This window comes from Agelaius phoeniceus, chromosome 10, assembly GCF_051311805.1.
Source record: "Agelaius phoeniceus isolate bAgePho1 chromosome 10, bAgePho1.hap1, whole genome shotgun sequence".
Classification (NCBI taxonomy): Eukaryota; Metazoa; Chordata; class Aves; order Passeriformes; family Icteridae; genus Agelaius; species Agelaius phoeniceus.
Window position 1 is genome coordinate 5,615,655 of NC_135274.1, and position 24,203 is coordinate 5,639,857.

The 24,203-nt window shown below is 59.2% G+C and overlaps 2 protein-coding genes across 9 annotated transcripts; one reads left to right on the forward strand and one right to left on the reverse strand.

Moving 5' to 3' along the window:
* The first annotated feature begins 697 nt into the window (after positions 1-697).
* SNED1 (sushi, nidogen and EGF like domains 1) lies at positions 698-23,150 on the forward strand. Of its 8 annotated transcripts, none has more exons than XM_054638902.2 (33): positions 698-1,162; positions 3,916-4,203; positions 4,695-4,835; positions 5,529-5,691; positions 6,628-6,753; positions 6,865-6,978; positions 7,732-7,845; positions 8,092-8,205; positions 8,327-8,443; positions 8,709-8,834; positions 9,095-9,199; positions 9,639-9,752; positions 9,886-10,002; positions 10,449-10,565; positions 10,645-10,761; positions 10,926-11,039; positions 11,120-11,293; positions 11,458-11,571; positions 12,167-12,280; positions 12,705-12,818; positions 12,899-13,012; positions 13,604-13,900; positions 16,277-16,460; positions 16,543-16,655; positions 17,124-17,402; positions 17,775-17,919; positions 18,178-18,260; positions 19,022-19,108; positions 19,300-19,416; positions 19,778-19,865; positions 20,455-20,538; positions 20,763-20,801; positions 21,171-23,150. In XM_054638902.2, the coding sequence occupies exons 1-32, from the start codon at positions 959-961 to the stop codon at positions 20,797-20,799; spliced, it is 4,335 nt and encodes a 1,444-aa protein (XP_054494877.2). In that variant the 5' UTR covers positions 698-958; the 3' UTR covers positions 20,800-20,801; positions 21,171-23,150. The 8 variants fall into 8 exon arrangements, with proteins under 8 accessions (XP_054494877.2, XP_077039819.1, XP_077039816.1 ...); XM_077183704.1 differs by having other exon boundaries at positions 13,838-13,900; XM_077183701.1 differs by having other exon boundaries at positions 7,735-7,845.
* On the reverse strand, positions 22,968-24,199 carry MTERF4 (mitochondrial transcription termination factor 4). The gene is made up of 3 exons (XM_054638910.2): positions 23,825-24,199; positions 23,560-23,744; positions 22,968-23,480 (listed from the first exon to the last, which is right to left on the reverse strand). Exons 1-3 carry the CDS (start codon positions 24,162-24,164, stop codon positions 23,115-23,117), a joined length of 891 nt encoding a protein of 296 aa, XP_054494885.2. The 5' UTR covers positions 24,165-24,199; the 3' UTR covers positions 22,968-23,114.
* Between the last annotated feature and the right edge of the window lie 4 nt (positions 24,200-24,203).

A 24,203-nucleotide genomic window follows, 5' to 3' on the forward strand; every position in this document is an offset into this window, starting at 1 on the left:
AGTTGCCTGTGGTCCTGGACCACTGATGGATGCACTGGCATCCCAGGAGTCAGGCTGATCTTGGGGTCCAGCTCTGAGTTGTGGCACAATTATCAACCCATCATGAGCTGATGATTATTCAGAACCATTGGTGCTTTTCGTGGGGCTTCCCTGGGAGTAGCCCTCTCCTTTCCTGGGAGCTCAGCCTCTCCCAGTCAAACCATTTCCCGATAATAAATGTAGGGTGGGTGTGTTTGTTTTGCTTTGCTATTTTTTTTTTTTTCCTCCAGTAAAGACAAAGAAGCCCTTGAGCCTGGAGCGTAACCTAAAACACGGCATTCCTGAAAAGAATTTCCTGATAATATTTTTAGCACCTGAAAAAAAAAAAAATAAGGCGGGGGGGGGGAAAAAGGAGGAGAAAAAAAAAGCCAAAAAAACAGGGAAAAAAAGGGAAATGACCCAGGTTTTTATTCTTTTTTTTTTTTTTCTCATGCAGCCCTGTGTTTTAAGGGGTCGGGGAGGCTGGGGGGAGCGGCTGGCCACGGGCTGGGGGGGGGTTCTCTGTCCCCACGCGTGTTTTGGGGTGGGACAGGGGGGGACCCCCGGCCGCTCGCGCTCCTCGGGGAGCCCCCCACGGCCCCGCCCCCGAGCCCCGCCCCCCGCCCCCCGCGCTCCCATTGGCCGGCCACACCCCGACTATGCAAATGAGGCGCGGGGGCGCGGCCGGCAGGGTGAGGGCGCTCGGAGCGCTGTGGGGCTGAGGGGCCTCTGCTCCGAGCGGCGCTGAGGGCATCGCTCCGGGCTCCCCGCTCCCGGCTCCCAGCGCCCGGCTCCGGGCAGCAACAGCAGCCGCAGCAGCCCCCGCCCTCCCCGTGCCCCTCCGCGGGCGTCCTGCCCCGCCCCGCCCCGCCCTGCCCCGCCCCCGCCATGCTTCCGTGGCTGGTGCCCCCGTGAGAGGCGAGCGGAGGTGCCGGCGGCCATGCAGGTCCTGGCAGGCTGGGCCGTGCTGGTGGCACTGGGCTGGTGCCTGTGGGCCGCTGCGGAGGTGCCGCTCGGGGACTTCTACCCCTTCGGGCCGGCCCAGGGCGACGCCGCCACGCGGAAGCAGGACGATGGTGGCTCCGAGCTCCGGCCCCTCTCCATCCCCTTCCCCTTCTTCGGTGCGGGGCACACCGGCCTCTATGTGAGTAACTGCCACTTATTTCTTCCTATTCCTTCTTTTTCCCTCCCTCTTATTCCCTCTTCTCTATTTCATTCTTCCTCTTCCTTTCCTCTTCTTCCCTCTTTCCTGTCCTGCTTGGATGAATCCGAGTTTCCTTGGGGGCCATCAGGTGGTGCCCCCTTCACTGGGAGCATCAGAGGAGCAGCGGTGTGCCGAGGATGGTGCGGGGGCCCTGGCTTTGGGGAGCAGGCAGGACCCCTGGGTCAGTGTGGGGGTCCCCAGGCAGGATCCTGGCCCCAGCGCCTTGGGAATGCTCACCCACGGTGGGGAGCCTGGACTGAGCCCTGCCTGGAGCCTGCATTCCCTGCGTGCCCACACCGTGTGGGACTGGCTTGGTGACATGCTGGGGGATCCTGGCAGCAGGGAGCTGGGTACATCTGGTGGGCAAGAGCCCAGGGCTGGTGTGCTGCAGCCCCTGGCTGGTGGCCCTTGCTGCAGCCAAGGGCTGTTGCTGGGGCTCTGGGTGTGATGTAGAATAAAGACAGCTGCACTTTGGGCTGCCCACTCGGCACATCTGATTCCCTTGCCTTTCCCTGCACCCACTGGGCTGCTGGGACTGTTGGTGACACACTCCCTTGCAACCCCTAAGCCACCGGGGGGGGGGACTGTGGCCAAAGAACTTGAATCATGCCTGGCCCATCGTGTCCCCCTGTGGCTGTGGCCAGAGGGGCAAGCCCAAGGGCCTGGTTGTCCATGGAGTCTTTTGGGTGGTGCTGTCTTGCATCCAGAAGTGAGATTTGGGCTCCCCATGCCTATTTCCACCTGGTACAGTGAATCCTTCAGCGTCCTGATCACATCTCCCCAGTTTATTCTGGGCTTAATGATGGCCAGACCCAGGTGGCAGAGGAGAGGGCTGAGCATTGCCTTAAGGCCATCCCAGAGCTGGGCTCATGTACCACTCCACTGCCTTGGCTCAGCTCAGGGGCTCCTTGGTCCTACGTGGTTGTGTTTTTCCCCTGATCAAAGCACCAGCCCTGCCATCGGGTGGGAATGATCCAGGCTTGGGGCTTGAGCCACTGTGGGAGGATAGAAGGGGCTGGGAGAAACCAGGTGACATGATGGTTGTCCCATAGAGGATCCATAGGGTAGCTCTAGGTCTTGGAGGGGCTGCAGGGATCAAAGGACAGTGCATCCCCTTTCCCTGAGCTAAAACCCCAGGGCTCTGCAGGGCCAGCTTGCCTGCCCCCAGCTCAGAAGTCCATGTGGCAGGGGCCCTCCTCTCCAGGGAGCTGCTGTCCAGGGGGACTGGCACAGGGCTGAGTTCACCTGGAAACCTCTGTTCTCAAGGGCTGCCTCCAACCACCCCCCTCCTCCTTCACAAAAACCAGCAACAACAAAAAAAGCCCTTCTTGGCTCTGGTTCTCTCCCATCTTGCTTTAATCAAGGGAAGAATGTTCCTCTGCGGACACAGTGGGGTTACGGAGGCTTTGGGAAAACAGAATCCTCTTTCCCTTAGTCACAGTAAGGACTGCCCTGTGTTCAAATGGAGGGGCTATGAACCCTCCTCAGGGACTGGGGACCTCCCCCAGGGACTGCACAAGGCCATCCCAGCTCAGCCCCCCGTGCCTCGGTGTGCTGGCAGCTGGGGTGAAAGCATTCTGGCTTCCACATGGCTCCTGGGGATGCTGGCTCCCAGCTCCTTTTTGGCACACGAGTGTGACACCACTGCCTGCCTGCATGCCAGAGCTGCTCTCTCCAGTTGAGAGCCTCTTGCCTGTACCAGGCCCCCTTTTCCATCCTGCCTGGAGAGCTTGGCTGGAGCCTGTGTGTTCCTGCCTGTCCCACGGTCACTTGTGGGCTGGGAACACAGTGGCTTGGAGCTGACTGGACTGCCAGTCGTGGCGCTGTGGCAGAGTGCTGGCAGGGTCACCTCCAGGGGATTTGGGAGCTCTGGGTGAGAGCATTTCCCTTTGATCCCTGTTCAGGCAGGCAGGGGCTTTCTTCACCTTCCTCATTCCCACTGCATCCCCAAGTTGGGAGGTAGCACTCCAGGCAGCAACATCCACTAGTTCCAGTTTCCTTCCCTGGGCTCAGGCTGCCTCTGCCAGGCATCCCAGAACCCTAATTGCCCCAATTAGTAAGTACTGAGGAACAGCTTGAAATATGTCACCCTGGGGGTCTGGCATCCCCCACTTTAACGAGAGCAGCTTCGCACGGGGCGGTGGCGCTTGCTCACCTGGGGACCAGGAGCCCCTTGGCTCACCCGGAGTGCTGTGCACGCCGGTGGGTGGGAGGGAGGATGGAGCAGGGCTCCTCCCACCCTGGGCCAGTGCCCACAGCCCCTCTGCCAGCAGGGTCCAGCCCCCTGGGCTGCCTGGGAGCCGTGGGGCTGCGGAGCGAGCTCAGGGCTCTCCCCTGCCAAGAGCGGTGCCGTGAGCTGGCCCCACGCACCGGGCACTGTTTGTTTTATGCGCAGGGCTCCTGCAGTTTTTGCAGCTGTTCCCCTCCCCTGGCCCGGAGAACAGGGCTGGGTTTGTTCGGGCAGTGGCCCGCAGCCGCGCTCCAGCGAGCAGGAGGCTGGGCCGGGGGGCTGGGGCTGTTGTGGGTGCTCAGGCACGTCTCTGCTTCTAAGGACAGGAAGGGGAAGCGCTCCAATGTTTGTGGAAAGGGAAGGGGGAGAGAAAGATGAAATGGAAAGCACCTCTGAAACATGGATTCCTGCTGGCAGCAGGAGTCAGCTGTGGCCACCCGTTTCTTTCCCTTGCTCTCTGCAGGTAAACAACAATGGGATCATCTCGTTCCTGAAGGAGGTCTCCCAGTTCACACCAGTGGCCTTCCCCATCTCCAAGGACCGGCGTGTGGTTGCTGCTTTTTGGGCAGATGTGGATAATCGGCGGGCAGGTGAAATATATTACCGAGAGAGCACTGAGCAGCCCATCTTGGACAGAGCCAGCAGGGACATTGCCCAGTATTTCCCTGAGTTCCCAGAGTTTTCTGCACAGTGGGTCTTCATTGCAACCTGGTACCGAGTCACCTTCTTCGGGGGCAACTCATTTTCACCAGTGAGTAGCTGAGGCAATGCAGCCACCCCACCTGTGTGCCTTCAGTGTGGTGCCAGACCTGCCACTTGGCACGGAGCTGTTAGCAGAGCTCAGCTGCCCAGGATGTTGGCCACGTTGACCATGATGGCTCTGTCACCATACCTTGCTGTGACAGAGCAGTAGTGGGCTAGCAATACCAAACCCTCCTCTTTGTGCCATCTGGAGGCTTTACATCATCAGCCTTCTTGGGCAAAAGTGAGGCACCTTTTGCCTTCCAGATGTTCAATGTCCATATTTTACCACATTTTCCCCATTCCTCTGGGATGAGAAGCGAGCTGTTCTAGCTCAGGATCACAACAAGTTAGGATTAAAAATAATTAAACTCTAATGCCCTTGCTCATAGAGGAGGACTGGGGTTGAAGGAAACATCCCTTTGCTGAATGTAGTTTCTGTCACTTTATTTTAGGACTGGTTCATCGTCCCTCACTGCTTTCCTCCCCTCCCTGCTGCAGGTAAACACTTTCCAGATTGTGCTCATCACGGATGGCAAGCTTTCCTTCACCATCTTTAACTATGAGTCCATCACCTGGACCACGGGTATGCACGCCAGCAGTGGGGGGGACTTTGCTGGGCTCGGTGGCATCGCAGCACAGGTAAGTGGCAAATGTAGCCCCTGGGGTGCCTGGGTAGCACATCCACCTTGAGAGCTCGTGGCTCCTGTTTGGGTTTCTTGGAGGTGGAAAATCTCCCCCTGCTTGTTTTTTTTTTTTTTTCTTCTTCAGAGTTCTTAAATATCTGTGTGTGCTCTGGCTCCCAAAGCTGAGACCATACAGGGGGCTTTGTTATCCTGAAACCACAGATCTTTGCCTTGGCTGCTGCTTCACAGTCCCTTTTCCTTCCTAACCTCAGCCTTTAAGAGCAGCTGCCATGGCTAGCACAGCTTTTGCTTGTAGTTTTATTTCATCCCTGTGTGTGTTGTTGTGTTAAAGGGGAAAAAAGCCAACACCCACACCCGCAAAAACCCCAGTGCCCACTTGGATGTGTGAATTTACCGACAGTTGATCCGTGCTTGGCTCCCTGCTTGCCAGCCTGCAGCAGGCAGGATGCTGCAGGTGGAGAGGAAGCAAATGGGATTTGAATTCCCAGGAAGGGACTGAGCAGGCCAAGCATCCACTTTGCCCTGTAGTCCTGTCATGTGAACAGGACTGAGCGCTGGCCTGTGGCATGTGGAGAGGGAAAGTTGGTCTGAGTGGTGCCACCAGTGGTGCCACATGACAAGAGGTGCTCCAGCTGCCTTTTCCCATGCATTAGTGATGTCTCTTTACTCTGTGCCTTTGTCCTTCCAGGCAGGTTTTAACGCTGGTGATGGAAAGCGCTACTTCAACATCCCCGGATCCCGCACCGATGACATCGCTGACGTGGAGATGACGACAAATGTGGGTATCCCCGGGCGCTGGGTGTTCAGAATCGATGATGCCCAGGTGCAAGTGGGGGGCTGCAGCAATACAAGTAAGAGGACAGCAGTTAGGTTTACTTAACTCCCAACCCAACCCCACACTGTTCTCCAGCCCCATCTTTCCCTGCCTCAACCCCCACCTCCGCGGGGTGGAAGAGATGTCTGGAAGGGCTTTGGGGAGGGAGGGGAGGCAGCTATGTGGGGACTGTTTTCAGCACCAGCTGTGGTTGGGGATGGTACCTGTGGTTGCCCTGGGGCTGGGAACGGCTGGGAGAGCAAACGGGAAGGGGAGGAAGAGTTCTTAGTTTAAAGAAGCCTGTGGGGAGTGCTGATGGAGGCTGGGGAGGAGGTGATGTGCACAGCTGGGCCCCTGCCAGCCCACTGCCAGGCAGGGCATGAGGCACCAGCACCCTTGGGGGGGGGTGCATATGTCCATCAGTCCTCGTACATTGGGCTGAGCCAAATGGAGGGCTGCTGAATGCCAGCCTGCCATGTGGGGTTAGGCTGCCAGGGCCTGGTCCATGCTCCCCACTCTGGGGGTCCTGGCATGTCCCCCACAGAGCTGTTGGTCTCCGGTTCCTCATCCCCACTTCCCCCAGCTATGTTTTCCCACTCGTGCTCTGTGTGTCTTGCGTTATCGGTGGATTTTCTGTACATGGGCTCTCCCCGTCCCCTTTCCCTCTGCCCTGAATGATAAGTGAGGGCATGTTCATGTCCCCTCAGCCAGTGGAGCAGACCTCCCCCCAGCCAGGCTGCAGTCCTGTGCAGCCTCTCCCCCTTGCACAGGAGGAGTGAAACTGCCCCCTGTCCCAGGGGAGCCCGCAAGGAGCAGCCCCTGCCCCACCATCAGGCAGGCAGCCCCACGGGCTCCCCAAGCACCCGAGGGAGCTGGGCGGGTGCAGGGAGAGACCCTGGCACTGGTGTGGCTGGAAGGTGGCAGGTGAGCCCTGCCAGGGTGGGGTGACAGGGGTCACTGCCTGTTCCCACAGCCTCTGTGTGCCTGACACTGCGGCCCTGCCTGAATGGGGGGAAGTGTATCGAGGACTGCATCACAGGGAACCCCTCCTACACCTGCTCCTGCCTGGCCGGTTTTACTGGGAAGAGGTGCCATGTTGGTGAGCACTTTGCTGCAGGGAGCAGGTCTCGCTCTCAGTGTCACTGCTGCGTGCTGACAGTCTGTCTGTCCCCACCCTGAGCTCCTGTCCCCACCCGGGGCTCTGTTTCAGATGTGGATGAGTGCCTCTCCCACCCATGTCAGAACGGAGCCACCTGCCTCAACGGTGCTGGCAGGTTCACCTGCAGGTGCCCACCCGGCTTCAGAGGCAACAACTGTGAGACTGGTGAGCAGTGTGGCACTTGGAAAGCAGAGACCCCAGGCTTGGGGGGCACTTCTGCTCTTGGGAGGGCTCTTCAGACCAGGGCTCCTGCAGTAGCTGCTGGGCTCTAGCAGTTTGTGACAGCCAATTTGGATTTCAGCTTGCTTCAGGCAAAAGAAACTTTTCTCTGGCCATGAGCCTTTCCTTCTGCTGACTCTTCTGAGGGCTTTGCTCTGCACTGCTGCCAGCACTCTTCCACCACCACTCCCTTAGCCAGAAAAGCTGGCAGCCAGTGCTCAAACAAGCCTTGCAGGCCCTGCTTTTGCAGGTGATGCTCTGGTCCCAAGCTCTTCAAAGCCAGGGGAGACCCTCCCAGTGCCTGGCAGGGGCTGTGGTTACAGGTTTCCCCCACTGCTGGCCTCTGCCTGCCAGTGGAAGTGCCGCCAAAGCATTTGGCTCCCAGCAAGCTGCCGCGCCAGTGGAAAAGGCGAGAAGGGAGTTGACTTGTGGGGGAGGAAGGGAGGGAGGGAGAAATGCCCAGCAGAGCACACTGACTTCCAGGAGGTGTGGTGGGATGAAAGAGCTGAGCTGCCTAAGGACGGGTTTTGGGGACAGTCATGACTGGGGACATGGCCACTGTCTCCTGACAGAAGGTGCATGGGTGGCTCCAGTCTGTGCTCTGCCTAGGCCTGGTATCACCACATGTAGAGGGTGCTATGTGCTAATTCTGCACCTAGGCTGACACCCCTGTCCCTCTTTTTTGATGTTCTTCTGCAGCAGAATCACCATGTGAGAACAGGGTGTGCCAGAATGGTGGGAGTTGCCAGGTGGTGAACAGGACAGCAGAATGCGTGTGCCAAGCAGGGTACACAGGGGAGGACTGCCAAACAGGTGGGTTACAGAAACAGGAATGGGATGGAGATGGTGATGTTTCATACCTTGGCAAGCTCCCTTCCCAGTCAGCTTCATTCCTGGATGTAGTTTTGGGAGGGGAATGTTTGGAACTGCCAATGGCCCCTGTTTTTTCTGTCCATCACCTTCACCCTCCTGAGCATCATCCAGGCTGGGAAGGAGGCACCAGGTGAGCTGGCTGTGCCCACACATGACCTGATGACCTTTCCTGGCCTCCCCTTGCAGAGGTGAATGAATGTGAGTCCAGCCCATGCCTGAACGGCGGGCACTGCATGGACCTGGTCGATAACTACACCTGTGTGTGCCTGGAGCCCTTTGTGGGACAGCGCTGCGAGACAGGTGCCTGTGCCCCAGGATGACCCATGGCAGGGACTGTGTCCCACGTGTTCTGCTGGCCATCATGGCCCTCTCCCAATCCCAGGCTCTCCTCTTGCTCACTTCCTTGCTTTCCCCTTACCAGATTCATCTTCCTGCGAGGACCGGAGTTGCCAGAACCGGCAGACGTGCAACTACATCCGCCCTGGCCGCTATATCTGCACCTGCTCCCCGGGTTACTACGGCAACAACTGCCAGTACGGTGCGTGAGGCTGTGCCTCGACCAGCCTGGCATGGGAACTGCAGTCAGGGGCACTGGGCAGGAATGGGCAAATGGCTGCAAAGGGGCTGTGTCAGTCATAGGCACTGGTGGTTGGCGTGTGCAGAGCGGCCGTGGTGCTGCCAGGAGGGAACACCTTCCTGCAGGGCTGCTTGACTGTGCTGGATCCTCCAGCATGATGACCAGGACAGAGGATATTCCAGCCCCGAACTGGAGCTCTCCAGCTCAGGCTCCCCATTGCCCACAGGTGGGCCCCGCGTGCCCGGCGCCTGCCTCTCCCAGCCGTGCCAGAACGCAGGCAGCTGTGTGGAGACTGAGAGGGGCTATGTCTGTGAGTGCCAGGAGGGCTACACTGGACAGGACTGCCGAGACCGTGAGTACAGCCCAGGGGACTTGCTAGTGGGGTGCAGCATGTCAAGGGGAGCCTTTGTGCTCATGAGAGGGAGAAGTAACAGCCCCATAGAGCCTGTTCAGGGCTCTGGGATTGAGTAGGTCTGTCCTCCTGGAGGAGGCTGTGCCTGTGTGTCTGAGGGCCTCAGGGCTGCTGCCCACCTGAGCTTCCCCTGTGAGTGGCATCTGTCCTAGCCCACAAGCAGGAGAGGTCCTAGGAAGCTTCTGTTTCCTGTCTTGCAGAGCTCTCTGAGGGCTGTGAGTGTCGTAATGGGGGCAGTTGTCTGGAGGGGAACGTCACCGTCTGCCAGTGCCTTCCTGGGTTTTTTGGTCTCCTCTGTGAATTTGGTAGGTGAACGCTTCTTGCCTGCTGTGTTCATTCCCTCCAGGATGCTTGAGTCAGGCAGCCTGTGGGTCAGCAAGGAGGCACTGCCCATGCCTGGGCCTAGCACAGTGCCAGGGACACACACTGAATTTGAGCCTGGAAATATTGTCACCTGGTGAGATGGCAGTGCTTCCACTTCCATCAGCTCCTTCCCTTGGAGCTGTGCCTTTCCCAGCCTCTGCCTCAGCTCAGATCCCATGGGTGGGGAGGAAGTCGTGACCTTTGTGCACTCCCTTGCTGAAGCTCACTAAGCATCCAGGCTGGGCATTGCCATTTGCACTGTCTGTGCCAGAGGGTCTGTCCTGCCTCATTGGACCCTGCAAAGTTAGGAGACTCCTGTTTCCATGTGGGTGTCCTCCTGCCACTAACTGAAAGAGGCTGGCACTGGCCGTGTGTTTGCAGAAGTCACGACGACACCGTGCAACATGAACACGCAGTGCCCGGACGGTGGGTACTGCATGGAGTATGGCGGGAGCTACCTCTGTGTCTGCCACACCAACTATGGCACCAACCACAGTAAGACTCCACAGGGATGTGGGAACAGCCCTGGGGTGGGGGTGAGCAGGGATACCCTCACCTCACCTCAAGGGAAGCTGCCCTTGTACCCCTGGCCACATGTCCTCAGTGATCCCTGTGTTTGGCTCTGCAGCGATGCCATCCCCCTGCGACTCAGAGCCCTGCCTGAATGGGGGGTCCTGCAAGGTTCACGATGACTCGTACAGCTGCGAATGTCCTCAAGGCTTCCTTGGCATGCACTGCGAGAAAGGTACCTCCACAGTGCCCCCTGTGGCCCCAGCACCTGGCACAGGTTGGGAGAAGGGCTTGGACCTTCTTGGGAGATGAACAGTTGCTTGCAGAGCTGGAAGTTGGTGCAGGTTTTCCCATCCCATCCTGCAGGATAGAGGGAGGGATTGAATGACTCCCTTTATGACACCCAACAGTTGCAGCAGCAGATCCAGTTGTTTCCTGTACAACACCATCAGTGTTGATGTTTTTTATTTACATGCCACAACTTCTGCCCTTGGGAGCAGCCAGCTGTCTCCCAGCATCGTGCACCTGTTGGCCCCCAAGGCCCCAGCACACATCTGCACGGGTGTAGTTTTTGTGGTGTTGCAGGACCCAGGATGCAGTCAGGCTTCCCTCAGCGAGGGCTGGTGGGTGCTGGTGTGGGGCAGCAGCTCTGGGTGACCCCGCTCTGGGCTCTCTCTGCAGCCAAGCCTCGGCTCTGCAGCACGGGGCCCTGCCGCAACGGCGGCACCTGCAGGGAGGCGGACGGCGAGTACCACTGCTCCTGCCCCTACCGCTTCACCGGCAAGCACTGCGAGATCGGTACAGCCCCCCGGCCCCGCATGGGAGGAGAGGTGGCAGCTGCCCCGCCCACCAGCTCACGCCCGCCTTGTGCCTCCAGGTAAGCCGGACCCCTGTGCCTCGGGGCCCTGCCAGAACGGAGGCACCTGTTTCCACTACATCGGCAAGTACAAGTGTGACTGTCCCCCAGGCTACACCGGCCGGCACTGCGAGATTGGTAGGTTTGAGGAGGGTGTGCCACTGCCTGGGGGCATGGTGGGCGTGACTGTCAGGAGCTCGCTGCTTGCTTGGAGCCCCCTTCCTTGCAACTCTTCCTTGTGCCCTGCTGGAAGGGGAAGGGGGCTGGCTCTGGTTTCATTCCTTGCTCTGCTCTTCTTCCAGTGCCCTCCCCTTGCTTTCTTAGCCCCTGTGAGAATGGGGCTACCTGCGAGGACCTCAGAGGGGGCTATGCTTGCACCTGCTCCCTGGGCTATGTAGGGAAGCACTGCCAGTTTGGTAAGGGTCTCACACTTCCCCAGCTGGCTGGGAACCTGGGGTGCCTCTGTGGGCCCCATTCATCCCCTGTCTCTCCACAGAGGTTGACTGTGGCATCCCCAGTGAGGTGAAGCATGCCCAGGCTTCTTTCAACTCCACCAAGGTGGGCTCACTGGCTGAGTACCAGTGTGAGCTGGGCTACATCCTGAGCCAGCACAACCATCCCCGTGTGTGCCGTGTGCCAGGTGTCTGGAGCGACCCCCCCGAGTGTGATGGTGAGGAGCGCTGGGGAGTGGGCAAGCCCTGGGACACCATCCCAGTGGCCTGAGGTCAGCACCATGGTTTGGTGACCCCAGGATCTGTACTCCAGTTGTCTGCTGCCTTTCCCCTGGGATCCCTGTCCTGGGCTCATGTCTCTCCTTTGCTCAAATTTCTTTAGAGATCGACGAGTGCCAGTCTCAGCCGTGCCAGAACGGTGGCCAGTGCAAGGATCGTGTCTCTGCCTTCCTGTGCTTGTGTGAGCCAGGTTACACCGGCCACCACTGCGAGCTGGGTAAGAGACCATGCTCCAGGACTGTCACAATCCCTCCCTCACCCTCCACCCTTGGGAAAGCCCCAGTGGATTGCAAAGGAGCTAGGTTACCAGGAGCTGTGTGTGCTTGGATCAGCCTGAGGCAAAGGCTACTTTCCCAGGGCTCCCAGCCAACTGTAGGGTTTTCCACCAGGGAGACACAGCTCCTATTTGGGGACAATGAGCAATGTGGGAGGTGGTGGGATTCTGGCAGGTGGCTCCAGTCCAGCTCCCTGGGATCTGGCAGAGGACAGTGGTAGGAGAAGGTGGGCTGTTGGAAGCTAGGTGAGGGGACATGACACAGGCACCCTATGGGATGGATGCTCTTGGCACAGCCCCACACCGCCAGTTGTCCCCAGGTGTCCCTGAAGGAATGTCTCCATGCCGTATTCTTCAGGAGCAGGGCTGAGGCAATGGACATCCAGGAGCAGGGATGTTCCTGGCCACTGGGCTTGGGAAAGCAAATGACATGGCAAGGGTCCATGCCCAGTGGGAGAAGTGCTGCTCTCCAAGCCCCTGTCCCTAGCACCAGCCATCTCTGTGCTGAGCTGGTGCCTTTCTTCCCATCGGACCCCAGATGTTGACGAGTGCCAGTCGGAGCCCTGCAAGAACAGTGGGACCTGCCAAGACCTCCCCGGGTCCTTTGCTTGCTCCTGTCCTGAGGGCTTCCTGGGCACCCAGTGTGAGACAGGTAGGGGCTCTCCCTTCCTTGGGGTCAGTGGGAGGCTGGACTGTGGCACCAGGACACTGCCAGGGCTGGCACCATGCTGGGTGGCTGGTTGCTGTCTTGGACACCTTGAGCCCAAGCCAACACCTTGTTGCTCATTGTTGCACCTCCTTGCCTGTAGTTTTGGGGGCAGAGCTGAAACTGCTCTGAGGGGGAAGGAACAAGGAATGAAGTGTCCACCAGTGATGGACTCCCTTTCCAAGGTGTCCACCCCTTCCTGGGGGTGTGGGGACCATGGTGTACAGTGAGGGTTTCAGTGTCCAGCCCAGCTGTGCCAAACTCTGGGCAATGCATCTGCCCTGCTGCCCCCTCGGGGGTCTGTTGCTCGTTCATAGAGGCTGGGAGGTGGCTACTGGCATGCTCACTGTTGGCCTTCTTCCCCCTCCAGAAGTGGATGCCTGTGAGTCAGACCCTTGCCAAAATGGAGGGGAGTGTGAGAGCTACGGGGGCTCCTACCTCTGTGTGTGCCCAGAGGGTTTCTTCGGCTACCACTGTGAGACAGGTGAGGCAGGAGGGCAGCACAGGGTGGCCCCGGCGTCAGGGGCACTGCTGACACTGCCAAACCTGGCACCTCTCCCACAGCCAGTGACCCATGCTTCTCCAGCCCCTGTGGGAGCAGAGGCTACTGCCTGCCCAGCAATGGCACCCACAGCTGCACCTGCAAAGTCAGCTACACAGGCAAGAACTGCGAAAAAGGTAAAGGCCCTCAGCAGCAGCACCAGGACATGATGTGAGGCTTGACACCAGCCTGGCAGTGCCCACCACCCACCCACGAGGGGCTCAGCACCATCTGGGACCAGCAGCACTCCTTGAGTTGGGCAGGGCTGGGGGCTCGCCCTGGGTGGGGGGGGCAGCCTGTGCCCCACCAGTGCCATGGGTGGGTGCTGGCATGCTGAGTCGCTGCCACCGGTGCCGAGCTTGGCACCGGGACACGGGGGACAGATTTCCCCTGCAGCAATGGCAATCCCTCGGATGCCCTCAGGAGGGGAGGCGGAGGCGTCTGAGCCTCTTGGCACTGGCCTCCCCCGAACCCCTCACCCCATCCCGCAGTGACCACAAGTGCTTGGCCACCAGTGATACCAGGGAATGCTCCTGGCACCCTGGCTCCTCCTGTGCCCACTGAGCCAGGGCTGGCTTACACCCAGAGAGCCCCTGCCAGGTGTGCCAAGCGAGACGAGCGAGGACCTCGTCCTCTTATCGCCGCTGTTCTGCCGCTTGCTGACAGGGTCTGTTCTCTAAAGATTCATGGCATTACCTCTCCCCTTTGCTTTTGCACACACCCTGAAGAATTGCTGCCACCAACCTCATTAAAGGTGGAAAGGGTGGAGGACACTGGTGTGTTGATTTCTTGGCACCCACCTGAGGACGCAGCTGCCAGGCAACTCATTGACGGCTACGCCGTGACGTACGTATCCCTCGACGGCTCTTACCGCAGGACAGATTTTGTGGACCGAAGTCGTTCTGCCCACCAATTGCGGGCACTAACCTCCGGCAGAGCCTACAATATTTCTGTCTTTTCAGTCAAACGCAACGTGAACAACAAGAATGATATCAGCAGGCCCGTCATGCTCACCACGCGCACTAGTGAGTAGCGTCCCCAGGGGGAACACGTGTGACCCTGTTCACAGGGGTCCGAGGATGAGGGAAGAGACAAGGATCTGACTCCATGTTTCAGAAGGCTTGATTTATTATTTTATGATCTATTTTATATTAAAACTATACTCAAAGAATAGAAGAAAGGATTTCATCAGAAGGCTGGCTAAGAATAGAAAAAGAAGGAATGATAACAAAGGCTCGTGGCTTGGACTCTCTGTCCGAGCCAGCTGACTGTGATTGGCCATTAATTAGAAACAACTGCATGACACCAATCACAGCTCCACCTGTTGCATTCCACAGCAGCAGATAATCATTGTTTACATTTTGTCCCTGAGGCCTCTCAGCTTCTCAGGAGGAAAAATCCTAAGGAAAGGATTTTTCATAATAGATGTCTGTGACAATCACGGTCACGAGCGTGCGTGGCCCCTGCAGGTGCCAGGGTTTGTGCTGCCACCTCCAGCCTGCCACCAGCTCCAGCATGGTATCAAACCTGGCAGGCTTGCTGGTGCAGATCCTAAAATCCAGCTGGGGGCCTCTGGAAAGTGCTTGACACAGAGAATCGCTGTTTTCTTTGCTGTGAGTAAAAGGCCTGATGCCCTGTGGCTCACCCTGTCCAGGGGCTGTAAGGGAGCTTGAAGTGGGGATTGCTCCTGAGCCCTGTTCATTGGGGCCAGGCTGTCCTGCTCCTTATCACTGTGCCCAGGAGAACATGAGGAGCCCCTGTGCAAGGCAGGCAGTGGGGCTTCTGCAATCCTGTGAACCAATCCTGCCATACTGCTGGGCTTGGTGTAGGAACATGCCAGCAAGGGCAGGGGCTGTCAGGGACAGGAAGGGGCACAGTGATGCCTCTGGGCCATGGACAGGCAGAGTTTTGATCCCACTTCCTAAGGCAGGCAGGTGTGGAAATCAAATGCAAAGAGGATGGAGGGGATTAGGAAAGCAGATGGCCTCTGAGGAGAGGAGAATGGGGTGGTAAAGCCCCATCTCTCACAGCAGGCTGAGACCAAGTGAAGCCCAGGGGAGGAGATGGCAGCATAATGCTGGGCACAGCAGCTCATGGGGCCTCAAGCCACAGCTGGATGCTGAGATCAGGATACCCACTTGAAGTGTGCCATGGATTTAGCAGTCACTAGTGGGGTTCCCCAGGGCTTGGTTTGGGGCCAGTCCTGTTTAACATATTTGCTGATAGTCTGGACCTAGGGATTTTGTGTACCCCTCAGTAAATTTGTAGCCAACACCAAGTTGGATGGGAGTGTTGATCTGCTTGAGGCTAGGAGGGCTCTGCAGAGAGACCTTGGCACACTCAAAGGGCTGAGGACAACAGCATGATGTTCAATAAGGACAAGTGTTGAGTCCTGCACTTGGGTCACAGCAGCCCCCTCAGCTCCAGGCTGGGGGAGGAGTGAAGAGCTCTTCAGCAGAAAGCACTTGGGGGTGCTGGTTGACAGCTGGCTGAACATGAGCCAACAGTGGGCCCAAATGGCTAAGAAGGCCAATGGCATCTTGACCTGTATCAAGAGCAGCAGCATGGCCAGCAGCACCAGGGAACTGGGCATCCCTCTGCACTTGGCATTGTTGAGGCTGCAGTGCATTCAGTTCTGGGCCCCTCTCTTTGAAAAGGACATTGAGGCACTGGAGCATGGCCAGAGAGGGCAACAAGGCTTGTCAGGGGTCTAGGAAACATACCTTGTGAGGAACAGCTGAGAGAGCTGGGTTTGTTTAGCCTTGAGAGGAGGAGGCTCGGGGGGACCTCATAACTCTCCAAAACTCCCTGACAGGAGGTTGTAGTGTGGTGGGGGCTGGTTTCTTCTGTCATGAATGCAGAGAGAGAACAAGAACTAATGGCCTAAAGCCAAGACAGGAAATTCACATTAGATAGTAGTAAAGAATGTTTCACTCTTTGGGTGGTCAAACATTGGAATCAGATATCCAGGGAGGTGGTAGAGTCACCATCCCTGGAGGTGTTTGGGAGGCATCTGGATCTGGTGCTGAGTGATGTGGTTTAGGGGTTATAGTGACAGTGCTGGCAGGATGGTTTAACTGGATGATCCTAGGTCTCTTCCAGCCTTGATGATCCTATGGTTAGGGCCGGGCCTGGGCACTGCAGCCCCTTTGGAGCTGGGGCAGAGGGGACAACCTCAGTGCTGCTTTGAGTAGCCCAAGGCCCTGTGGGTGGGCAGACAGATGTGCCTCCCAGCTGCCTGGAGACTGTGAGGAGAGCATGAGTTCAGTGGGAGAGGTGGCACTGAGCTGTTCCACTGGGGAAGGTGATGCAGAGGTGCCAGCAGGACGCCCTTGGGGGCACACAGGGAAGGGAGGGGGTGACCCACGGTGACCGCAGTGCTCTGTGCTTGCTCCGGCCAGGGCCGCGCCCGGTGGAAGGCTTTGAGATCAGCAATGTGACTGCCAGTGCCATCACGGTGCAGTGGGCTCTGCACCGCCTGCAGCACTCCACTGTCAGTAGGGTCAGGGTCTCCATCCGCCACACGGGGGACCTGGCAGCCCGCACCGTGGAGCTGAACAGCAGCGTGGCCAAGTACACCTTCCTGTGAGTGCCTGCTGCTGGGTGCCAGGGCTCTGCCTCCCTCAGCTTGCCCTGCTTACCCCTTCCCACCCTTTTTCCTGCACAGGGACCTGCAGCCAGGAGAGAGATATATCATCCATGTCACAACGCTGAGCGGCCTGGGAGTGGAAGACCACCCCTCAGAGAGCCTGGCCACAGCCCCTTTTCATGTGTGGACAAGTGAGTGAGGTTGTCTTTGCCATCCTGGCTTGGCAGGAAAGCTGTGGGGAGGGAGAGGTGTGGGAGCTGCCAGACTGTCTGGCCAGCACAGCAAACAGGAGGTGTGCAGGCAGGGCTGGGGAGGCCAGGAAAGACTCTGGCATGTCCTCCCCTGCCAAATGTTGTTCAGTCTCTGAGACCAGCATGAGCCCAGCCCCATGCATGGATTCATCCCTTGCTGTCTGGCAGTCAGAAGGCAAGGGTGGGTGCCAGGGTGCAGTGAGGCTCTGTCTGTCTTGGCAAGGACCAAGTGTTGAGCATCCCCTCACTGTGCATCCCCTGGCTGGAGCAGGCTCGGGGCTGGCCTGGGCAGTGCCAAGCAGGCTGGGCCCTGGCACGCTGGTATAAGGTGATGTGAGCAAGGAGGGCAGTGACCATCCAGGCACCCCAGCTCTGACCACTTTCCTCCCCATCCCCTGCCTGCTGCAGGGCCTCTCCCTCCACAAAACCTCACTGCCTCCCATGTCACCGCCACCTCGGTGTCCATGGCGTGGGAGCAGCCGCCTGCTGGCACCATGGAGGGGTACATCATCAATGTCACCACGGCTCAGAGCGTCAAGAGCCGCTACGTGCCCAACGGGAAGCTGGTGTCCTACACGGTGCGGGACCTGCTGCCAGGGCAGCGCTACCACCTGTCCCTGACAGCTGTGCAGAGCACGGAGCAGGGCCAGCTGCACAGCGAGCCCATCCACCTCCACGTCAGCACCTGTAAGTGCTCCCGGGCTCTGCTGGGCTGTGGGGGCAGTGGCATGGTAGGGAAGGGGGTAGGGGGTGGAAAGCAGTTGGCCAAGAGGGTGACAAGCCCTGCACTGTGACAAGCCCTGCTGCCCCAGCACTGGGTGTCTGCAGCAGGCTGTGGGGACAGGACACAGCTCCACTGGAATGGGAGGTGGGGGCTGTAGGGTTAGCGAAGAGCAGACACAGAGCTCCAGCTTGGTCATGGGCACCTGCATCCCCCGTGTGTGGAGAGTGTTTGTGGCACCTGCATCGCCATTTGGCAGCCTGGGGGTGATGGGACTGGCTGGGAGGTCGGTTGCTGGCTCACACTGCCTCTATTAAGCCTCATCCTTTGGTCTGCAGTGCAGAGGGATGGGGCTCCAGAGAGGCGGTGGAGCCAAGCTGGGCACCCCCGGGTCCTGCGGAACAGGCTGCCCCCAGCCTTCCTGCCGGAGCTCCGCCTGCTGGCAGATCACGACACGGCTGAGGAGCCCTCGCCTGCCCCCAGGTAGGCACTGCCTCAGCTCTTCCTCTGGGCCCAAGCACTAGGCTGAGCCAGTCCCTTTTCCCAGCTTCCATGCCCAGCTGGGGTGCAGCCTCTTGCCCACCCACTGGGGTTCTCAGCCAGGCCCCTTACCCTGAGAGCAGTTCCCCCATGGGACTTGCACAGAGCCTGATGCCACCAGTGAATGCTTTATACAGCTGCCATGAGCCCCAGCACCCAGAGCCTGCAGTGCCCTGTACCCTCATGGCTCTCCTGTCCCAGGTTCACGGAGCTGGTGGATGGCAGAGGGAGGATCAGTGCCAGGTTTGGCCCTGCACTGGGAAGATCCATCACTGTGAAAACACGTAAGTGCTCCTGTGCCTTTGTGTCCTGCTCCTGTCAGCCAGTACCATCTCCTGCAGCTCCCTGAGAGCTGAGGTGGCAGCCAGGCAGGCTGCAGGAGGGCTGGGGGAGCTGTAGAGGAGGGTGGAGCCCTCTCACCTGGCCCTGGGCAGCAAACATCTGCTCTGCTTGTTAGACCCCTGCCCGAGGAGAGGGGTGAGCGGCTGGGAGAGCCCAGAGAAGGCCCCTTGCTGATGGGAGGCAGTGCTGACTGTGCCTGCCCTTTTTTCCTGCCAGCAGCAGCAGGGGCCTGAGCAGTGGCTCCATAGCCCTCCAGTGCAGCCCCTGCCTGCCCAGCAGCCTCAGCCCCCACTGTCAAGAGCAGCCTCACACCTGAGGAGGGTCCTGGGTGAGAAACCCCTCACTAGTCAGACCTAGCCCCCATTTTCCATCCCCAGAAGACTGGGAACCAACCCAAGTGCCAACCCAAGAGACCCTAGAGCAAACCCCACACCATGGGATGGGGAAGGGGCCTGGCACACCTGAGGACAGCCCTTGGCCTCACTGCACATCCTGGTTCTGCCAAAGAATCTCTGTCCCAGCCCCTTCCAGGAGATGTGAGAGTGTCATCCCAATTCTAGGGATGCCAGCTGGGGAGGGCTAAAGCACTGCCTCAGGCCTCAGCAGTGCCCCAAGGCTGCAGGCAGGCTGGATCCCCTTGGAGGGGCTGCCTTTGGGTCTGGCTCTGGCCTGGAAGGTGACATTTAATCCTCTCATTGTCCAGAGCCAGAGGCTCCAGTGAAGCTGGAGAACACAGAGGTGTCCAGCTGGGACAGTCTGGCACTGCAGCTGCGTGAGGCAAAGAGCAAGAGTAAGTCCCAGGGGGAGACCCACAGCAGCAGGAACCAGCCCTGGCCCCACAGGCAACCTGCTCAGCACCAGCCTGCCCTCCTTGGAGGGAACCCCTGCCCACCTGCTCTTCCTGGGAGCACCCTGGCAATGCCAGGGCCTTGGCAGGGCTGAGCTGTGCCCTGGGCTCTGATGGTCGAGCGTGTTTTGCAGGAGAGGGGCAGAACTGCTCCAAGAATCCCTGCAGGAATGGAGGCACCTGCACCCGAGATGAGGAGTCCTTCCACTGTGCCTGCCGCCCGGGCTTCAAGGGCCGGCTCTGCCAGCTGGGTGAGTGCCACGCCATGCCCGAGGGCCAGGCTGCTGGCTGTCCCTCACACAGCATGTCCCCTAGCATGCAGGTCACCCAGCACACCCTGCCAGCTCCCACAGTGCCCAGGCTTTGCTAGAGATCTGTGTCGTGCTGGCAGCCGAGAGAGGGGCTGGGCTCTGCTCCTGGCTGAGCTCTCTGCCAAGCCCCTGCCTTACCCAGAGAGTTGTGTAGGCAGTGTGAGGCTGGGGGCTCTGCTTCTGCTGCTGGGTCAGCTGTGTTGAGGCCAGGGGGGCCTCAGCAGCCCCTTGCCCCAAGGCACAGGCAGGCAGGGCCAGGGATGGGCTCAGTGATAGCTCCCCTCTCCTATTCCCCAAGCAGCCTGCAAGAAGGTGCCACACTCGTGCACACGGCTGTACTCGGAAACCAGGGCATTCCCAGTGTGGGAAGGAGGCACCTGCCACTATCTGTGAGTACTGCCTGCAGGTGATGCTGCCCCCTTCCCCTTGTGCTCTGAGCTGGGGATGTCTCCCTGCAGCTCGGCTCTGGGGAAGGGACAGCGAGCTCAAGGCCGTCTCCAACCCCAGCTGGCAGTTGCCCCCTCCCCAGCAGGCTGAGCAGCCTGGCGTGCCCCTGTGCCCTCCCCCAGCTGTGCATCAGGGCAGGGTGGGGCTGAAGTGACAGCCCCATCCTGGTGTTACCCACCCACGTGGCAGCAAGGTTGGATTTGGTGTGTGTGACCCCCAGACAGCAGCAGATCCCACCCAGCTCCTGGCTGCCTCTCTATCTGTGAGCAGAGGGCTGGGGGAGCCCTGATGCAGTGCCAGGGCAGGGGGGGTTCTGCTCTGTCCCTGGCCCCCCTGTGATGGAGGCACAAAGGCCTGGCTGGGATCAGTCCTCCAGCACAGCAGAAAAAATCTGGGGGAAATCTGGTCCCATTCCTGCCAAGGTTGGCTACTGCAGCCTGGAAGGAAATAGGGGAAATACCCAGACTTCCCCTTCACTCTCATGAAAACACATCTCCCCCTTTTGTTCCCCCATCTCCACTGTGTGTGCAGGTCCAGGAGAGTCTACAAGGTACACCAGGATATCTGCTACAAGGAGAGCTGTGAGAGCACCACTTCCAAGAGGACAAGCAGCAGGTACAGCCCACAGCAGCCCACTGGATGTGCCAGCCTTCCTGTGATCCTGGGCAGGGGGATTGGCTGGCTGCTGTGCCCCAGCATGCAGGGGGACCCCCAGGCTGAGGGTGGACTGCTGAGGGGTGCAGACATGACCAAGGCATGGATGCCAGTGCTGTGTGTTTGCCTGTGGGCATTGGCCAAGGGGCATGGGGCTGACACTGCTGTCCTCCCTTCTCTTGCAGAAAGCCAAGCAACAGTCACACACTGAAGAAGCCATAGAAGTAAGTACCAGCTCCAGCCCTCCCCAGATGCAGGCAGGGGCAGTTCTCGTGCAGGGAGTCAGGGAGATGGGTGCAGGCCAGGGCACAACCCTGGCTCATGCCACCATGTCCAGGGGGTGTGAGGGCTTATGGCTGAGGGCTCCCTGGGGGCTGGGGTAGAGAAGCAGGAGTCAATGCTCTGCTTCCCCCTGGCTCTGTAGCTCCATATGAGCAAGAGATTCCTGCATAAAAAGTGCCAGGCAAAGGCTGGAGTCCTGGAGGCAGCAGGTCCCCTCTCTCAGCACAAGGTGGTGCACAGGGTGGGAAGAGAGAGGCAGGGCATCTGCCAGACTCTGCACACCAGCTCATTTTCCTCCTGCTCCTCCACAGGGCTTAAAGCAGTAGAAGCTTCGTCTTTCCACATCTAAGGGCTTTTTGAACACCAGGAAGATCAGATCTGCTCACTGGGTTGAACACAGCAGGGGAGCCGTCCTGCCTGGTGTCAACCTCTCCCTCTCCTCCAGCCCATTAGGGACACGCAGCTGGATCAGCACACTGAGTAGTGCTCCCTTTCCCCCTGCTGGCCCAGCACTGCCTTTGCTGGCCCCCTCTCTGCCCCTGAGGAGCTGAGCACCCCCCTTGAGGGGGCCAGCCCTGCTCAGCACCCCCAGCCACTCTGCACAAGCCACGGGCTCCCCGCTTCACTCAGGGATCAGCCCAGCCCCTTGCCAACAGCATCTGAACCAATCTGTTTTCATAATCCAAGGTTATAAATTACCTATAACCCTCAAATAAAACAGTTTAATGCAGACCAAAAAGCTTTAGCCATCACCTGAAATCTGGCCCCCAGAAACATGCTCTGAGGAGCAGCCTGTGTAGATGAGTTAGAAATGGTGAGCAGCTCCGAGTGGTGAGGCGAGCACGGGCAGTAGAGGAGCATTCCTGTTCCCTCTGCTCTAGCAGGGGAAACTGAGGCAGCTTCTACTGCCTGCCTTTTTTCTTTGCTTTGTACACAAGCCCTGCTTTTAACCAAATTTGCAGCTCAGAAACCAACAGAGCACCTAAAAAGAATTTAAAATGTGATCTGTAGGGTGAAATCTGTCAGCTGAGGCATGCCAGTGGCGACCTCCACACCAGTGCAGGGCACAGCAGAGGCTTGGTGAGGAAGCCAGCCCCACACTCCATCCCCTTGCACTGCACTTCCCTGTGGCACCTGTGCTGCAGGGTTACGTGGAGGAGAGGACCAAGCACCCAGCACTGCAGCAGGCCAGGCAAGGAAAGAAAAAGTGTAGCTTAGAAACGTTCCTAGTTTTTGTGAGTTTGTATGACAACACTAGTTAAACATAGATTTGTGTATTAACGTACACGGTGTATATTATAAATTAACACATACCAGAGATATATCACAGTTATGGTATAGAGTGTCATGGCCCCAGCAGAGTGGGATTGTTCTGGTGGGGAGGGCCTCCCCTCCTGCCAAGAAGGGCTCTGTTGCTCAGCCACGTGTCTCAAACAGCAGCTTGGAAGATGCTCTCAGAGCAGGGCAGGCCCAGGAGTTCCAATGCTCCTGCCACCACCCTCTTCCTCCTGGAGCAGTGTAACAGTGCTCAGCCTGGGGGCAGGGACAGTGTGAAGCCAAGAGCAGCTGGCCAGTGTGCTGCTCCCCTCCTGCACCACCTCCAGCTCTGCTCCCACAGGACAGACAGGCCTTGTTTTCCTCCAAGGCTGCCTGGTCCTGCTCCAGCTGCCTGGCAAGCACAGCAGCCCTGCCTTCCCAGGGCAGGAGAAGCAGCCAGCCCTCCCCAGCAGGAAGAGCAGGGCAAGGGGAAACCCAAACAGGAGAGTTTGGAGCTGTGGTCTGAAAGTATTTGCACCCCTGCTCTGTCAGCCACGAGATCAGCACTGACATGGGCTGTGGAGGTGGAGGTGGCCCTGCCATGGGACAGTTCTGTATCCACAGGAGTTGTCCCTACAGCACCAGGCAGCCTGGTCCCACTGCCAGCCAGCAGAGCAGCCCACAGCTCCTGTCCCACAGCTGGCTCAGTATGTAATGCAGCCAGAAGGTTTTAACCTAGTCTTGGAAATAAATTAGGGGGTTTTGTTTGATTTTTTTTTTAATAAAAACACTTTATGGAAACTGTTTTGCTTTGGGTTTTTCTAAGTAGTTGGTCAAGGAGGAGGAATAAGTGTTGTATTTGACAGATGGGATTTATTGGTACCCCACCCATGGGGTCCTGCACCCATCCCAAGCTTGTGCTGGAGTGGGGTGAGAGCCCAAAGCCCCCAGTGTGAGTGCAGCAGCGGGGAGGGCTGGCACCTCACAGCCTCACCTCCTCACTCCCGGGCTGTTTTACTTTCATCACTGTCCAAATCATCATCATCATCATCATCCTCTGTGTACAGTGCATCCATATCCTCCTCTTCCTCCTTCTCCTCCTCCTCTCGAGCCAGCAGCTTCTTGAAGACCTCAAACTCCTCTGGGGTAGAGTAGGCCAGGCTGGCCAGGAAGTCTTTCTCCGGGAGCTGCAGGATGTCCTTCAGTTTTGGGTTACTAATTTGGGTCTGTCCTTTGTGTGGGGTCTCGTAGAGCCCCCGGCGCTCCAGGAAGATGTGGCGATTCCGGAGCTCGGCAAAGGGCATTTGGAAGAGCCGAGCCTTCACCATCTCCTTCTGCTGGACCCCCATTCTGAAGTAGGCGTACTGCGGGGGGAACGGGGGGTGTCAGGCACAGCCCTATTCCCGCAGCCGGCTCTGCAGGAACGCGGCTCCCGCCCCTCACCTGGAACTGGTGATGGAGGGTGCGCGGCTCCTCCAGCAGGACGGCGGGGCAGGTCCCCAGCACCTCCCGCAGCTGCTCCGCCGTGAAAAGGCATCGCTCCCGTAGCAGCCGCACCGCCGCCTCCAGCCTCCTCCGGGGCACGTGGAACAGCTGGGGACAGCGGCTCAGGGCCCGCTGCAGCCGCCCTGCGGGCAGCACCAGCTCAGCGGGCACGGCTCAGCGGCAGAGCCCCGCTGTCCCCCCGCGGCCCCGCTCCCTGCCCTACCTCCGTCCAGCCCCAGGCGCCGCAGCTCCTCGGCGCGCTCCCGGAGCCGCTCCGTGGGCAGCCGCAGCAGCGCCGGGCTCCGCTCCAGCAGCGCCAGGGCGGCCTCGGCGCTCAGCCCGAGCAGCAGCAGCTGCGCCGCCGCCGCCTCCCGGTGCTCGGGGCCGAGCCGGGGCTGCAGCGCCTGGAGCCGCCGGGCCTGCTCCTGGCTGAAGCCCATGGCCCGCAGCGCCGCCAGCTCCCCGCAGCCGCGCCGAGAGCACGGCCCGGGGGCGGCGGGGAGCGCCCGGCCCGGCCCCAGAGCCCGCCCGGCGCCGCGCAGCAGCAGCAGCCGCCCCGCCATGGCCGCGGCCGCGGAGGGGCCGGGCCTGCCCCGCTCCGC